Source organism: Petaurus breviceps, unplaced genomic scaffold (genome assembly GCF_028583685.1).
Source record: "Petaurus breviceps papuanus isolate PSGF00001 unplaced genomic scaffold, PetGlider_PUasm1.0 229, whole genome shotgun sequence".
NCBI classification, from domain to species: Eukaryota; Metazoa; Chordata; class Mammalia; order Diprotodontia; family Petauridae; genus Petaurus; species Petaurus breviceps.
This window is the reverse complement of record NW_027185903.1, coordinates 5403800-5422473: the sequence shown is the minus strand read 5'-3', so window position 1 is coordinate 5422473 and position 18674 is coordinate 5403800. Positions and strand designations below refer to the sequence as shown.

The window sequence follows — 18674 nt, the reverse complement described above, 5'->3', positions numbered from 1 at the left end:
GCAGGTCTGGAGTGGGGAGTACATAAAGGCAAATCACTTGAAATGAGTCTGAAACGGTAGACTGGATGGAGATGATGAAGGGCTTTAAATTCAAAGCTGAGGAACTGGCGTTTTATTCTAGAAGGCATGAAAAATCCTTAACCATCTATGCTTTGGGGAAGATTACTTGGGCAGCTAGGGGGAAGACAGACTGAAGGGAGACCCTGGTAGCAGAGAAATTAGGGGAAAAAAAGTTAGGAAGATAGTAAAGGTAGAGTAATGATGCAAGGCATGGTGTTAAGGACTGTTTGCAATTGTTTTGGGAAGCCAGGGTGTTTGTGAGACTTCACAGAAGAGAGACTGTTGAGTTAGAGCAATGGAAGAAATAGTGAAAGTCACAGAGCACCTATGGACCTATGGTCTAAATCTACCTTGGTCCTACTGAATAATGTTTGGAATACATTTCTGTAGTTTCTTTGCTAAAATTTTACTTAAAATTACAGAAAATACTGTCAAGGCACTGTCTAGAAAAGGAAGCATTTTAGTGATAATTTCTTTCTTCTCCAGATGTTCATGAGCCATCCTTTTGGTCAAACAGGAGGCAATTGCAACAGTAAAGGCAAAAGGTAATGAGGGCTTGACCTAAATACTATCCAGGTAAGGTGAGAGAAGAGGAATCAATGTGAGAGATGTTGAGGAGAGAGAAGTCAAGACTTGGCAACTGACTGGATGTGGGGGAGGGGTGATAAAGGAAAGAGAAAAGTTGAGGTTTACTCTGAGGTTGAAAACATGTGTGACTGGAAGGATGATGGTAATCTGAAAAGAAAAAGGGAAGTTTGGAGGAAGGGTAGCTTTAAAAGAAAGATAAATTTCATTCTGGATACAATGAATTTGAGATATCTATCATACATTTAGGTAAAGATATCTAGACTATACATGATAACCAAATTAGAACTAAGATAATATATAAAATTATAAAAATGGAAGTAATTATAATCAATGAAAGGCAGCATGTAGGGGCTTATAGGCTAGCTCTGGAATGAAGCCAATTTGGGGTGAAATTCCACTACTAGACAGAGCAGTCTGTAATCCTGTGAGTACTCAGAGACTCTAAGTTGTAGAGGAGAGCCAAGACGGCACTTAGAGGCAACCCAGCTGAGCTCTTTCCACATTCCTTTCCAAACAACTTCAAAATAACCCCTCAAATCAAATTTTGGAGTGGCTGAGACAACAGAAGGTCAGGGTGAGACATTTTTCCAGGCTAAGAACATTTAAAAGGTTTCCAGGAGAAGTTTGTTCCCCCAGGGTGGAAGCTTGTATAGATTTCACACATGGTGCTGCAATAGAAACCAGAGCCACAGCAGCTTCAGGAGCTGTCAGCCCAGAGATGGTGAAAAGTTTGGACAACTAGGCAGAAAAGAGATTACAGGGGTTCTTTTGCTGACACTGGGTATAGCTGCTACGGATTGGTAACTCTATTGCCTACACACAGTTTAGGGGTGTGGGTCCAAGGTGGAGAGTACTGGGGGTTGGTCACAAGGGAGCAGGGACCTTGGTCACAGCTCCAAGGCAAAGAGATGTCAGTGCTTGTGTCTGCAAAGGACCAGGGCTCTTCCTGGGTAAGGGTCAAAGTACATAGCAGGAGAACAGTGACTAAGTATCACACCACAACGGAAACACAAAAAACTTGCGGACCCCCAGAGCCAGTTTTGAAAACAGCAAGACAAAAAAGCCTGAAGCTTGGGACAGTGCTTCCCTACCCCCAGCTAAGCTGAGCCCAAATTTAACATAAAGTTCAAAGTCTAAAAATAGGCTGGGAAAATGAACAAACAACAAAAAACACAATTTGACCATAAAAAACTACTATGGTGGTGGAAAGACCAAGACATAAACTCAGAAGAGGACAACAATGCAAAAACATCCACAACAAAGTCTCAAAGAAAAATGTTAATTAAACCCAAGCCCAACAAGAATTCCTAGAAGAGTTAAAGAGAGATAAGAGTAATAATGGAAAAAGTGAGGGGGGAATGAGAGTAATACAAGAAAATTATGAAAAGAGAAAATCTTGGTAAAAGAGGTATGCAAATACTGAAGAAAATAACACCTTAAAAAACAGAATTGGTCTAATGTTAAAAGAGGCCAAAAAAAAAGTTCATGGAGGAAAAAAAATTCCTTAAAAAGCAGAAGAGGTCAAATGGAAAAGAAGGTGTAAAAATTCACTGAAGGAAAAAAAAATTCTTAAAAAATATAATTGGCCAAATGGAAAAAGAGGTGCAAAATCTCAGTGAAGAAAACAATTCCTTAAAAACTAGAATTGGGCAAGTAGAAGCTAATGACTCCATCAAGAAATAATCAAACTCGAAAGAATATAAAGAATAGAAATGTGCTATATATCATCGGAAAACAAATGACATGGAGAGAAATATGTGCATCCAGAGAAAGAACTAAAAATAACTGAGTTTATATCCAGGTGGAAGCAAAATACCTGATCTTTTTCCTTCTTTTATTTGGTTTTATATCCTCTTTACCATTTTTCATTCCAGCTGATACAATCCATCTTTATAACCTAATATATAATGTGAAAGTATTTACAGATCCTATACTTGACTATATGCCACCATGGAGGGAGGGGGACAAAATGTGAAACTCAAGGAATTGTGGAATTGAATCCTGTAAACTAAAAGGAAACAAATTAATTTAAAAAAATAAGAAAACAAATGACATGGTAAATAGATCAAAAAGAGACAATTAAAAATTTTCTACCTGAAGGCCATGATAAAAAAAATAAAAGAACCTAGACATCATATTTCAAAATATTATCAAGGAAAACTGCCCAATTTCTTATAACTTAAGGATAAATAGAAACTGAAACAATCCACCAATCACCTCTTGAAAGAGATTCCAAAATGAAAACTCCCAGGAATATTGTAGACAAGTTCTAGAGATCTAAGGTCCAAAAGGAAATATTTCAAGTAGTCAGAAAGAAACAATTCCAGGGGCGGTCAGGTGGCTCAGCGAGTAAGAGCACCGGCCCCAGTGTCGATCCCCACTGGGGATCGAATCCAGGCTCGGATACTCAGCACCACACCCAGAAATAACTGGCCGTGTAACCTTGAGCTATAGTTACTTAACCCCAATTGCTTTAAAAAAAAAAAAAAAGAAACAATTTGAATATTGTGGTGCCATAGTAAGGATAGTACATGTTAAAGGAGCAGAAGATTTGGAATATGCTATTCCTGAAGGCAAAAGAGCTAGGATGATAACCAAGAATAACTTAGCCAGTAAAACTGAGTATAATCCTTCACGGGGAAGATGGACATTAATGAAATAGAGGACTTTCAAGTGTTCCTGATGAAAAGACCATAGTTGATTGAAAATTTGACATTCAAATAAAAACTCAACAGAAATATAAAAACACAAAAGCCTAGAAATTCTATTTCAAGAAAGCATAGTGAAAGCTGGCTAATCTATTAGAATGAGAGGGCAAAGTGAAAAGAAGAGGAATCTATTGATGATTCCCTGAAAATAATAAAAGAAAAAATTATAGAAAGATCATAGTCCAAATGCAGAGCTCCCATGTCAAAGAAAAAAAAAACCCAAGCAGTCAGAAAGAACATATTCAACTACCAAGGAAACATGTCAAGATCACACAAGACTTGGCAGCTTATAATATAAATTAGAGGACATCTTTAACACAATATCCCAAATGGCAAAAGACAAAGGCTTACGTCTGAGAGTCTTACCATAAAATGCTGAAAAGAGAGCCATGAGGGTGACAGATCTTTAATGGGATAGGACTTTCAAACATTCTGAAGACACTAGAGCTGAGAAGAGATTCTGAAATACAAACACGTGGATCCAGAGAAATCTAAGAAGGTAGATTAATTTGGGTAATTGAAGGGGCTATATGATGATGAAGCACCAATACTGTAAGAAAGAGGATAACAATTGTTCTATCAGACACTCAGGCAGAGTTGAATTACAAAATGGCCCTAGGAGTACATTGGTTCCATTCTAAACGCCTGGAAAGATGGAAGAGAAGGGAGAGTTAATGGAAGAACACAAAGGAGGAAGAAAGTGATGCAACTTGCTATTTCTTATAATCGAAGAATGGTTGAATAAATCATGCTATAGCAATATCAATGTAATGGAATAGTATTATGCCATAAAAATGATAAGATGATTTCATTTAAACCTGGGTGATATGAACTAATGCAGAGTGAAGTGAACAGAACCAGAAGAACAATTTATACAAAGACAGCAAAACTGTTAGGAAAAAAACTTTGAAAGACTTAAGAACTCAGATCAATGCAATGACAAAGAAGGCCAATGATAAATCCTGTTTCCTACCTCTTGACAGGGAGATGATGGACTCAATGTGCAGAAAGAGACATATGTTTTGGGACATGACTGCAGTGTTGATTCACTGTGTGAATATGCTTCATTGTTTCAAGGTTTTTTCTTATTTTGGGGGGGGGTTGAGGGAGAGAAGATTATTAGCAATATGCTTATCATAAAAAGAAGGCCATTTCAACTATTAAAAAAAGAGTAGAAGGAAGCATAGGTAAGCAATAGTTTTGAAAGTAACTTGTAGAAATATTAATAAACTTTATTGTTTTTAAAGCAAACTGTATGAAATGGAGACTCACAGCTTACATAGAATTTCCTTTTGTGTTCTGCTGGGCATATGGAAATGCTTTCCTCTTCTGGAGTTTAAGTTCAGAATAAAAATATTAAAATTAAACAAAGAAGAGAAAAAAACCATAAAGTTTCCTTCTGAATAATTTGGAAAATTATATCCAAATTTGCAACTTATATTTGTAAATGGATGCCAATTGGAAGGAACAATCTCTCCCCTAGGGAAAACGTGAATTATTCTTCTTTAAAATAAAACTGAGTAGAAAGGGTGTCTTGGAATCCAAGAAATAAAAAGTCTGTAGAACCTTTAATCTGATAAAAGGATTCACTAACATGCTATATATTTGGAATGTAAAAAATAATCCCACCACCATGCAGTGGAAGAACAGTCACTGAGAGGAGAAACAACAGAGAGTAAATGCCAGGGCAGTTTCTGAACACAGCCCCTTCATTTCTGGTTGACTGCCATCATTGCTGTTTTACATGAGAGTTAAAGACAGAAAATCTTAAATGTTATTTGCACTGAGGCTACTGTCCTAGAGCACTAGCCTGCTTATCTGGGCAGAAAGATGTTTTATATATTGACTATTAAATAACAGGGATGTAGATTTGAGTTGTGAACAAAGTTTCCCAGCTCTTAGTGATATTCTCCCTTGAACATTTTTTATATTTTGTTATATAAAGCACCTACCTCCCAGGGTTGATGTGAAGATCAGATGAGATAATATTTGTAAAGTCCTTAGCTAGTGCCTGGCACATAGTAAGCACTATATAAATATCAGCTATTTTTGTTCCTGTTACTACTATTACTACCACTACTACTATTAGTACTACTACTACTACCACTACCACCACCAATATGACTACTGGTTTCTATAATTAGTAGACTAGAAGAATTAGAATTTTGTTCTCTTGAGATATCTCTCCTCTTCCCCAAACATCTCCAATACTGAATCTACTCTTCCCTCTTGATTTCTGTAAGTTTGAACTATTGGGGTTTAGCTCCAGGAACTACTCTGGAAGAGAAATTTGGGACTCAGTTGACTTAAAACTCCAGACCTAAAGGAAAGTATTGAGTGCCCTTAGGGAATCAACCTACAAAGGCTAATCCACAAAAAAAAAAATGCAGGACTCCTAGCCACAAGACTCCTACTCTGGTCTCTGACTAAACAGTAGCATTTTAAATGCAGAACCTAAAAGAAAACAGTTGCTATGATTCCAGTCAAGTTAGTAGTTTTAGCCTTAAGCATTTCACAATGGGGAAATAAAAGAAAAAGCCTACAATGTAATGCTAAAGTTTCATAGAATTAATTGATGCTTCATGTAGAGAAGCTGATGAAGGAAGCATGAGTGTGAATGACTAACATGTATTTGAGAGTATTGCTGAAATACAAATTTAGTCAGCAAAGGCAGAAATTAGAAAAGAGGGGAGAAATTAAATAGTCATATTGACATATAGACAAGAAGAGGCTAATACCATACTAAAATAAGATTCTCCATTCACATTCGAAAAGTGAATTCGAAAAAGAGCAAGATGCATGGTAATCTAGCCATTTTACAGCTGATGACCTGTAACTTATGTGAGGAATGAAATTTCATATATATATGTGTGTGTATATGTATATATGCGCATATATTTATCTCTATATCAATATCAATCTGGAGATATATAGGCAGCTAGGTGGGAGAGTGCCAGCCCTGGAGTCACAAAGACCTGAGTTCAAATCCAACCTCAGACACTTAACAAGTTGTGTGACCCTGGGCAAGTTACATAACCCTGTTTGCCTCAGTTTCCTCATCTATAAAATGAGATGGAGAAGGAAATGGCAAACCACCACAGTATCTTAGCCAAGAAAACCCCAAATGGGGTCAAGAAGAGTCACATACAACTGAAACTGTGAACTAATGAACAACACCACGTGTGTGAGACACACAAATATAAACACATAAATATGTACTTATAGAACTGGGTCTTGATAGCTTTAATAATTTAAATTTATTTTAAGCTCCTTGGTATCAGAGTATTTTACAATGTCATGTAGCTATTGCATTGTTTCTAAGATTTTTGCTTTAATTTGGATTCTACTAGGACAAAGTGGGGAACAGGTAGCCTGGAGGCCACATGTAGCCTTCTAAGTCCTTGGGTGTGGCCTTTTGATTGATTCCAAGTTTTACAGAACAAATCCTTTTATTAAGGGGATTTGCTCTGTGAAGCTTGGATTCAGTCAAACAGTCGCACCTGAGGATCTAGAGGGCCACATGTGGCCCCGAGGCTGAAGGTTCCCTACCCCTATACTAGGATGCTTATGCAATGAAATATATGTGTGTGTATACATATAAATATATATTTGTATATTTATATTTATAAACACACATACAGAGAGAGAGAGAGAGAGAGAGAGAGAGAGAGAGAGAGAGGAAGGGAGGTAGCAGAAGACAGGGAAACTTTGACAAGACATCAAAAATTCAATAGGGGCAGAGAACAGATAGTCCACTGATGGCTGCACACCACATCAAAACCACAAAACAATTACATGTTGTCTGACATTGACATAGACAACGAAATAGTAACTGGCTCCATCTTTATACAGCTAGTTTGATATACAACAGCTATAAATGGTAGAACTCACTGAGTAGGGTAGTATCCATTGGTGCTATAATTCTTAATGTTTACTTGTGACCTTAAATTGATCCTGGTTTCAAACACTGGATTGAACACCTCTATTTTAGTATATATAAGTAAATTAGAAGAGCAAATTGGTGTTAGAAAGTATTATTGATTTGGTGATCATGCTGATGAATCAGTATAGCTAACACTGTGGACCTTTATAGAGGTCATACTGTCCTTGGCTCCAGACTCTTTATACTTTACTTATGACATCGCCACCATCAATAGAAAATATAAACTTGCCTATCTATGTCTCCCCCATTAACTATTATGGTTAGAAGGTATAAGCATGTGCTTTCAAAAGATGGACAATGGAAGAAATCGGCTATTACTTATTCCATCGAATCCCTGTATGAACATCATGTACACATGCCTTGCATTTTGCTTTTCTACTTAAGATTTTTGTTTCCCAGGAATTTGATTCTCTCTGTTCTGTGGTCTGGCCCTCTCTCAGAGATAAGGTGATTCATCTCCTATGTATTAAGTTTTCCCCACTCCCTACCTTCTCATGAAATGCCTTTGTAACAATGTACCAGAAGATGTCATTAGTACACAGTTAGGACTTTGCACTCAGCTTTCCAGAAAGATTTACAAAACTTCCTTCTTGTTAAGAAGTATATATGACTGGGGCGGCCAGGTAGCACAGCGAGTAAGAGCACCGGCTCCAGTGTCGGGATGACCTGGGGATCGAATCCCGGGCTCAGACACTTAGCACCCACCCAGAAACACCTGGCCGTGTAAACTTGTGCAAGTTACTTAACCCCGAATGCTTTAAAAAAAAAAAAAAAAAGAAGTATTGACTGTCTCTGTACTGGGGCAATGACCTGCTTATATTTATACACCTTTGATTACTGGGGATCATAGTGTATGATAAATTGAGACTTGGGGCCAGCTGTGCCAAAAGGTCTGCCATTTCAGTTCTGGTGTAAATAGATTGTGGATGGGGCTATTGATTTTTACCTGATCTTATGTATCTTTCAATACACATCTCTAATCTTATAAAAGTCACTTATTATGTTGGTTATGGCACCTTGCAATGCCAAAGCACATGGTTAACCAGACTAACACATATCTCAAAACTAGTAAGTCCCAAAAGGAAGTGATTATCACTATCTCCCCTCTACCCTCCTGCTTAAAAACAAGTAGGCCTCCAAACTTCTCTATTTCTTTTGAGAACACTCTATAACCCAGCTTTATAACCCGAGTCATTTTTGACTTGTTTTTTTTTTTTTCCCCACCTGATATGGAAGTAGCTGTCAATTTTGGTAAAGTCTGTCTCCTTCTTGATGTACACCCAATCATCATCCTTATTCAAACTTCTTTCTTGGGATACTGTAAAAGCCTGGTGATTGGGCTCTCCACTTCAAGCCTCTTTTCTCTCAAGTCAATCCTGTATTTGCTTCAATACTTGGATGGTTTTTGTGATTGCCTCACTGAAAGTATACCCTCAAGTGGTCTACATGGCAACTGACCAATGTGTTCTTTTTCTTGTTGCTGTCATTCTCATTCTTAGATGCATTTCTGCATGCTCCCATTAAATACCCTTAGGAGGTCTAGGCAATGTTTTTAGAAATGTTTTTTTAATCTCTTGACATCACATGGATTTCTTTGAAGCACATGGCCTGTTGATATGCTATCACTTCCTTTGGTTCACATGCCTCTTTAATCATATATTGTTTTAATCATACATTTAATCATACATTGTTTAATCATATATTGTTTTAATGACCTCTAGCCTATTCAAACCTTGCATTCATCATATGTTTTTTCATTAAGATTTGGCTGGCGTGGAACTGTATTTCTTTGTAAATTATAGTATTTCATGCTTCACACTCATATAACATTACTGGAGGACTGCTGGTGTTTAAAGATAGGTCTTTGTTTCAGAGGGAGGCTTGGGGTTAGAGGTTCATTAAAAGTGATGCACGATATTGCAAATATAATATAATCTATTTGTTTCCTATTCCATTCTAACTACAGATTTCTGTTCATTTATGTGGTCAGTCCAAGATCAATGCCCTGGAGGACACCCTCCATAGGGTGCCAGTCTATCTCAAAAAATATTCTTTGCCCAATCTGGTTTTCTTTGTACAAGTAGTTTGGCTGAAGTAATTTAATTGTGGATCACACTGAGAAAACTCTACAAGGCTTGATGACTCAGCACAACCTCTCCTGAAAAACAGGAGACCACAAATCCTCTTCCATTTGGATTGTGTTGGGTATTCTTCATGATAGCAGCATTGCTTTTGCAAGCATATGTTTGCCTATTTCATTATTCACTGATATTTATGATTAGAGGGGCAAACAGAGTGGTCTCTTGTTATCTATTTCAATAAAGAATGTGTGACTTCAATAAAAGCATAGGAGACATCTTTTGGAGGATGATCTTAAAGGCAGCAATATACATTACACACATATGTTCTATGGTGTTCTTCAAATGGCATTGTTGGTTTTTTTTTAGTCAACAAATAACAAAGAGAGCAGGATTTTGTATTCTCTGAATATTTCTTTCAATGATATGACTGTAAAAAATGATAAGCTATAAAATATATATTGCAAAAGTCTTCCTGCTCTCTTTTCATCAAGGATTTCCTTAACAAACAAATTATTCTCATAAAGCTTTTGTACAAAAGGAACATTATTTATATTAGTTGGTAATTATTGGTGCCTTTCCTATCATTTTATTTTTCCACAAAGAACATCAAAATTTTTCCATTAACCATTGATATCCTTTCTTTCACATATCTTGAGATTCAATTCCCCAATCACTTCATAATTTTATCACCTCTGTTTCCTTTATGTGTACTTGGTTCAGTTCACCTTTTCTTCTTTATTTTCTTTACATCTATTTCTACTTCCTCATGCAGTACATTGGAAACCAAGATGTTAAGAGTTCAAATACTTTCATTCAGCCATCACTGAAGGAGATGACAGTTTGTTATAGTAATTTCCCGTTTTTTGTGTATGTTTTCCTAATGCCTTCTTAAATCCTCTTTGGATGATTGACTTACTTAGGTTTCAAGTCAACTTTGACCTCTACCACTTAAAGATACTTTTATGAGCAAATATTCTACTATCATTCTTTTTATGATTTTACAAATGAATTTGTATTTTAAACCTAACTTTATATTAGAAACTGGTTGGAATAGTGTCTTCTAGTAGTTGTATGACCATGGGTCAAAGTCCTTTAACCTCTTAATGAGCATAACAATAATTTACCTAAAAGGACTGTTGTGGGGATCACATAAATACTATTTATAAAACATTATTAAAGTAACTAAATATTAAATTAACCTTAAGTATTAGCTATTAGTTACTATTAGTAACTAGTAATTAGTATTACTATTAGTAGTAACAATATTAAACAAAAAAAGTGTTTCCTTTGATTGCCATATATCTCTACTTAGCAAAGAGATCAAATATTTACTTGACAAAGTAGCTTCCAGGATAATTTAGTCTTTCAGTTATTGGATTACATTGGTTAAAGTCCCTTAAGAAATACATAGTCTGTAACAATGGCTCTTCTTTTATCTGTTTTGCTGCTTTTTTTTTTGCATGGCAGGAATTATCTTGCAATTGCAAGACATTTTTTTCCATTTCTATTCTTCTAATTTTGTGCTGATTTCTATCTTTGCTAAAACAAATAAATAATCTGACTGCATACTACCAAACTAATTCAAAATAGCTCCTGTATACAAGCTTTTTTTCCTATTCTTGTCATTGTGTGTGTGTATATGTAGTATTTGATGCTTGACATATCAAGTGACTCAACTCGTTTGAAGAAAGTATTCATGATTTATTGGCTTAAGATTTTGGTGTCATCTTTAAAGCTTTGGCCTCTTCTGTCTCTTATCTCTGAGTCATATTTTCCAACCTATCATCCTAATCTACACCTTCCTTTACATCGAAGGCATCAAATTTTAAAGCATATGCTGAATCAATTTGGAAGGTATTAACAAGTTCTTCATGGGATTCTTCTATGTTTCTATCCTTTGCAACAGATGCTAATGCCTAAGTTTCACTGTAGTGTCTTGTGACAAATATCCATCATGAATACAATATTCTCAGGTAACTGAAAGTCTAGTGAAATGATATTTCTTTCTGTAAGATCCTTCTTATTGGTTTCTCTACTATCAGGCTCTTCCTTCTTCAATCCATCCCCTCCATTAAATTCCTATAGTAATCTTCCTAGTTACAATACAATTATGTCACCCCTCTGCTCATGAACCTTGATGACAAAAGACAAATTTCTCAGTTTGGCCTGCATTCAAAGGCTTCCCCAAAGACCCTCTGAAGGCATCTTATCTTTTCCTCATTCAAATGTTAAGGTCTTTCCCTGTTACCTGGCCCTTACATCTGTTTTTTTTTGTTGTTGTTTTTGCTTTATTTTATCCTGCTCCATTAGTTTCTGATGATCTGACTTTTTTTTTTTCTTGGACTATGGCACCTTATTTACTTTGCCCTCCGATATCTGTGATACTGAGTCTTTTCTGCCTGACTTCTGACCTGTTATTGCATGAAGAAGAAGCAAGGGTCAGGAAGTCTTACTGGTGGTTTATCTCATCCTGATTCCCAGGCCTTGTTCTCATACCTAATATACTCTTGATCACTTAGACTTTGTTTCAGTTTTAATCACTTTTCAGCCAGTATCTAATATCTGTGTCTGAGTGGGCCCTAGTGTGACAGCAGAAATGAAACATAATCTTTGGAAAACTTTCCCCACCCTTTACCTGAATTAAGGAAGGGAATTCTATGATTGAATATGTAATTTTATATATGTGTAGACATACATAAAATTGATCTCTTCATGTCTTTTTAATGAATATCTTCATAAACATTTTATGCTATATTATCTAGAACATTGCTAAAGTCTCTGGGGAATACATAGGTTATTAAAAATCTCTGAGTTTCAGTTTTCTTATAGATAAAATAGGAATAATACTTGCAACATTTAATTCCAGGGATATTGTAAGTCTAAAATCAGAAAATACATGGAACATCCTTCACAAACCTTAAAGAACTACAAAAATTCCAGTTATTATTATTACTATACTACTACTACTCTGGTTAACATATGAATCCCACGAAATTCACAAAAGAACTGGATAAAATTTTTATTATTCAGATATCATAATGGCATCATTTTGGATATGCTTATAGCTATAATGATAATACTTTCAATTCCTGAACACTTTTTAATCTTCTAGAAAGGTCAAAACATTTTATTCTCTTTTGTAAGTTGGTTGTATAGAGCTATCATTACCAAGAGAAAATATGAGGTACAGATAGAAACACAGTGATTGTCCAGATTCCTGCATCTTACCACTGTCTTGAGTTAAAATAACAATGAAGGTCTGAAGAAGCCAATCCAGTACTTTTGTCAAAGTACTTGAATTCATTCTAGTAAAGGCCTATATATTTTTGCTAATACTGTCTTTTTTTCTCTCTGCTTATTTGTTCTCCACTGCATTGATTATTAAAAGCACATACTTACTTATGAGTTAAGCTTCGATATTCTGCTACTTTTGTTGAGAAATCAATGATGTGGTCCAGGATTTCTGCGCACATTGAATAATGCTTTTTGTAACGAGCTTGAGCCCTTTCTGCTGTTATTTTTTCATGAATTTCTACTTCTTTTTGGGCTTGTTCTTCATATTCAAGTTTGGCTTGTCTTGCAAGGGCCTGAGACACAAAATGAATAACTTTTCAAGTAACTGTTTAATTTAACCAGAAAAAAAAGATAACTCAGCAAACTTCTTTGGAAAAAGCAGAAAAACAGTGAAACTCAATACATGTCTAAAAAAAGGCAAAGTAGAAGGATGACACAATTCCCTATACAATTCAGATTATAGGGACGAAAGAACACTCCTGGTCAAAATGAACCAAAGTACTATGTTATTCACATTACTTTGAGTTTATATTACAAAGATTTTTTTTTCTAAATGGGAAAAGGTTAAGGATAAAATCATCATTCTGATTTTCCTAATATCAGACTGATTTCATCTTAATGAAGATTAAGAGTGTGGTCATTCATTTCAGTGGGTAGCACTGAAGCTTTCTAGAAACAAAACTGTCCTTTCTTAAAATGCTCCAGAAATTGCTTTTGTTTTTAGGTATTCTAGTTTAATATATCTGACCTATAAAAAACAGATTGGCTATTGACTATAAAGATGGCCACTGCAAAACAAGCTTCCCCATTTGGACTGAACTTCATTGGGGAGATTCAGTCATACAGTACTTAGCCTAAATCCCATTCTTAGACTCTCTTAGATATACCATGTGTCTTGGTTCTGGAGCGGCAATGGGACTGACCATGGTGCACACAAGGTACTTAGGGCAAAATAACGAAGCCAAAAAAGATTCTGACTATATTCCCTGGCAGTACAACAGCGGTACCCCAAATAATAATGTGGAGATAGGAGACAGAACCCAGACCATCATTTCTAAGCTGTTGTAATAAGTTATCCAGATTTGGACCTATATACTTCCTCAATCTTACATACACTGCAACCTTGCCAAAAAAAATGATATACCTACACTAATCAAGAGAAGCTGGTGTAAACACCTGCTTTCCACCTAAAACAGGTAAGAATGGAGCCCTTGAAATGTATGTTCTATATCTATCCCCAGGTATCTCCTCTGGCTCTGCATATGTCTCTGACCATTATCTTCCCTTCCATAGGTCACTTCTACCTCTTTTCCTAGGAAAAGATCCCTTGGTCTTTATGGCTCTTCTTGAAAATATGCTGACTAGTAGCTAGTTCACATGCCTCGTCCTCTACCTCTTCACATGGTTAATTCTCAGAACCATATTCTTTCCATATGCTTAGGCAATGCCAGTGCCTTCTCTGATGTTTGCAATCTAGAATCTGCCTTACCTCACAACTGTTTTCTGAACAGATGTAAATGAGAGCTGGCAAGTTTTATGGATAAAGGAATTTAGGAGGATTAGCAAGTTTTAGTTAAGAGACATAAAATCCTGAGTGAGTTTTCCAGATCAGCAGTTCAATTTATTATGTTTCTGGATTGTGTTTATATAGAAATATAAAAACATGGAAACAACAACGTTTCAGTTTTTCTATACCCGAGTATAAGCAGCCTTTATCAAAAGAGCAGGGGCAGCTATCTAAAATTCCATTCTCATCTATTTTATATATTATATCTCATCCAAAGCCCAACTATTCAAACATTACAGTATACAGGTGACATTTAGAATGGAAGACAATTTAAACATTAAAATCTGTAATTTAATTCCTCTGGATGCCAATCTGTTTTTATAGGCCACATCACGTATGAGACTAGAGAAGCGAAAAAGAAGCAAGGTGTATTTTGGTTAGAACCGAACTATTTGCCATTTCCCATTCCTGACCGGCTCTTGCTTTCCTCTAGACTGTCACTGGGACCATTCTAAGTCTCACGTGCATCAGTTGGCAAAAAAAACAAAACAAAACACGTCTAAGCAGTGCATTAGATTCTAGAGGCACGTTACCACTCTTTGATACGTGGCTTAAGGATGATGGATCAAAAGGAAACACACACAAAAAAAAAAATAAGGAAGAGATATTTTACTGCTTCTCTATCAAGAGCATCCTGGAAATCCTTCAGGCGTCTTTCTTCATATTGTTTTTCTCTGAAAACTCTGTTTTGCCATAAAACTTCCTTTTCATGGCGAACATGCATGAGCTGCACGGCAATACGACGCTCCTGCTGAGACTGTCTCATTAAACGGTTAATGAGTTGTTCTTCTCGGTAAGCCTCCTAGAAAGGCAACATTGTAATATTCAGTTCTTAACAAAACTTAATAAAATTCTAAAACGTGTTGTGCTTCTAAGCAAATAATTTAAATTGTATGTTTCTTTAAGCAATGTGTGTGATATTTTAAATTTTAAAATCTAAATTTAATATTTGATTTTAAAATTCCATTTTAATTTTAGAAGTTGTTGTAGTTTAATCATTTTCAGTCATGGCTGACTCTTCATGAGCCTCTCGGAGGTTTTCTTGGCTAAGATACAGTAGTGGTTTGCTGTATCTGACTCCAGATCATTTTACAGATGAGGAAACTGAGGCAAATAGTTAAGTGACTTGCCATGGGTCACAAAGTTTGTAAGAGTCTGAGACTGGATTTGAACTCAGGTCTTCCTGATTCCAAGCCTGGTACTCTATCTACTGTACCAGCTACATGGCCCAGTTCTAAAATAGGAGAGTGCAAAGAAAGCATCTCATTAAGTTTTGCAAATACCAAGGTGATGTGTCTGGATATTTTAAAATCATTATAAGTAACTTAATATATACAAAATGCAATATTACTACCTCTGAAATTTGATCACAAATAATGTTTTTAAAATTTTTGAATCCTTGGTGCTTTATTTTTCTTAATTGCATGTAAATTTTTTAACATTCATTTTTAAAATGTTGAGTTCCAAATACTCTCTCTTCCTTCGCCCCCACCCCCGTCATTGAGAAAGCAAGCAATTCGATACAGGTTATATATTTATAGTCATGCAAAACATAACTCCACATTAGTCATGATGTGAAAGAAAACACAGACCAAAAACCCTCAAGAAAAATAAAGTAAAAAAATTATTGTTTCAATCTATATTCAAATACCATCAGTTCTTTCTCTGGGGGTCAATAACATTTTTCATCATAAGTCCTTCTGAGTTGTCTTGAATTATTATATTGCTGAGAATAGCTAAGTCATTCACAGCTGATCATCTTACAAGATTGCTGTTGCTTTGTACAGAGTACATGTCACTTTGCCTCCATTCATGTAAATCTTTCCAGGTCTTTCTGAGAGCATCCTGCTAATTATTTCTTATGGCACAACAGTATTCCATCATAATCATATAGCACAATTTGTCCAGCCATTCCCTAATGGATGGACATCCCCCCAATTTCCAACTCCCTGACACCAATAAAGAGCTGCTATAAATATTTTCATACATATAGGCCCTTTTCCCCTTTGTTTTTCTCTTCTGGAACACAGACCTAAGAATGACACTTCTAAGTCAAATGGCACAGTTCTATAGCCATTTGGGCATAGCTTCAAATTGCTCTAGAGAATAGTTGAGGAACAGTTAGGTGGCACAGTGGATAGAGCACTGGCCCCGGAGTCAGGACAATCTGAGTTCAAATCCAGTCTCAGATACTTGACACTGGGCGAGTCACTTGACCCCAACTGCCTTGCCAAAAAAAACTCCAACACACCAAACTCAAACAAACAAAAAGAATGGTTGAATCAGTGCACAACTCCATCAACACTTCATTAATGTCACACTTGTTCCACATCCTCTCCAACATTTCTCACTCTCCTTTTCTGTCCTATTAGGCAATCTAATAGGTATGAGGTAGAACCTCAGAATTGTTTCAATTTGCATTCTTCCCATCAATAGTAATTTAGAGCATCTTCTCATATGGCTATTGATATTGAAGCTTTGATTATTCCATCTGAGAACTGTTCATATTTTTTGATCATTCATCAATTGGAGAATGGCTCCTATTTTTATAAATTTGTCTCAGTTCTCTACATATTTGAGAAATGAGGCCTTGATCAGAGAAACTTGCTTCAATTTTTTTCCACAGTTATGATTGCCAAATGTACTTCCATTCCATCCTATTCACCCCCCCCCATTTATTCTATTCTCTCTCCTTTCACCCTTTCCCTCCTCCAAAGTGTTTTGCTTCTGACTATGCCCTCCTCCAATCTGCACTCCCTTCTAATGCTCCCCCCTCCTTTTTTATCCTGTTTCCCTCCTACTTTCCTGTAGGGGAAGACAGATTTCTGAGTGTGTATATTATTCTCTCTTTGAATCAATTCTGATGAGAGTAAGGTTCACTCACTCCACCTCTTCCATCTCCCCCATCTTCCCCTCCACTCTTTTATGTGAGATAATTTACCCCATCCTGCTCTTTCCTTTCCCCTTCTCCCAATGAATTCCTCTTTCCCACCCCTTAATTTTATTTTCTTTTAGACATCATCCCTTCACATTCAACTCATATCTGTGTGCTGTCTATATATATATATATATATATATGTATATATATACACATACATACATATATATATATATATATATATATATATATATATATATATATATGTTCCCCACTGCCTTAATAGCAACAAAGTTTTTATGAGTTACAAGTATCATCTTCCTTTGTAGGAATATAAACAGTTTTACCTTATGATTTCACTTTCCTGTTTACCTTTTTATGCTTAAGTCTTGTAATTGAAAGTCAAAATTTTTATTCAGCTCTAGTCATTTCATCAGGAATGCTTGAAAGTCCCCTATTTCATTGAATATCTATTTTTCCCCTGAAAGATTTTACTCAGTTTTGCTGGGTAGGTCATTCTTGGTTGTAATCTCTTTTGCTCTCTTCAATATCATATTCCAAGCCCTCCAATCCTTTAATGTAGATGCTGCTAAATCTTTTGTTATTCTGACTGTGGCTTCATAATACTTGAATGGTTTCTTTTTGGCTGTTTGCAATATTCTTTCCTTGACCTAAGAGCTTTGGAATTTATCTATAATACTCCTGGGAAGTTTTCATTGTGCGATCTCTTTCAGGAGGTGATTGATGGATTCTTTCACTTTCTAGTTCCCCCTCTGGTTCTAGAATATCACAGCAATTTTCCTTGATATTCTTGAAATGTGATATGTAGACTTTTTTTAAATTACAGCTTTCAAGTAATCCAATAATTTTGACATTATCTCTTCTGTGTCTATTTTCCAGGTCCATTGCTTTTCCAATGAGATATTTCAAGTTGTCTTCCATTTTTTTTATTCTTTAATTTTGTTTTATTGTTTCTTAAAATTCTTATAAAGTCATTAGCTTCCATTTGCTCAATTCTAATTTTTAAGGAATTATTTTATTCAGTGAGCTTTTGTACCTTCTTTTCTATTTGGTCAATTCTACTTTTTAAGGAGTTTTATTTTTTTTCTTCAGTGAATTTCTGTGTATTTTTTTTCCATTTGGTCAATTCTGTTTTTCAAGGCATTCTTCTCCTCATTGGCTTTCTGTACCTCTTTTACCATTTGGTCTATTCTGTTTTTTAAGGTTTATTTTCTTCAGTATGTTTTTGTGTTTCCTTTAGCAAGCTGCTGACTTGTTTTTCATAGTTTTCTTGTATCATTCTAATTTCTCTTTCCAATTTTTATTCTACCTCTCTTACTTGATTTTCAAAATCCTTTTTGAGCTCTTCCATGGCCCAAGACCCATATTTTTCTTGGAGTTGGAGTTTTTACTTTATCTTCTTCTGAGTGTGTTTTGATCTTGCTTGTCACCATAGTAACTTTCTATGGTAAAGATTTTTTCCTGTTGCTTGCTCATTTTTCCAGTCTATTTCTTGAATTTTAACTCTTTGTTAAAGTAGGGCTCTGCTTCCAGG

At 35.7% G+C, this 18674-nt stretch overlaps 1 protein-coding gene across 1 annotated transcript in view; it reads right to left on the bottom strand.

The window, feature by feature from the left end:
- Positions 1 to 18674, bottom strand: part of SPEF2 (sperm flagellar 2) — a 221105-nt gene that overhangs the window by 122040 nt on the left and 80391 nt on the right. The window contains exons 8-9 of the mRNA XM_069096127.1: positions 14855 to 15043; positions 12780 to 12967 (exon numbers count right to left, since the gene is read on the bottom strand). Of these exons, the coding sequence (XP_068952228.1) occupies positions 12780 to 12967; positions 14855 to 15043 (377 nt within the window). The remainder of the gene's footprint in view (positions 1 to 12779; positions 12968 to 14854; positions 15044 to 18674) is intronic.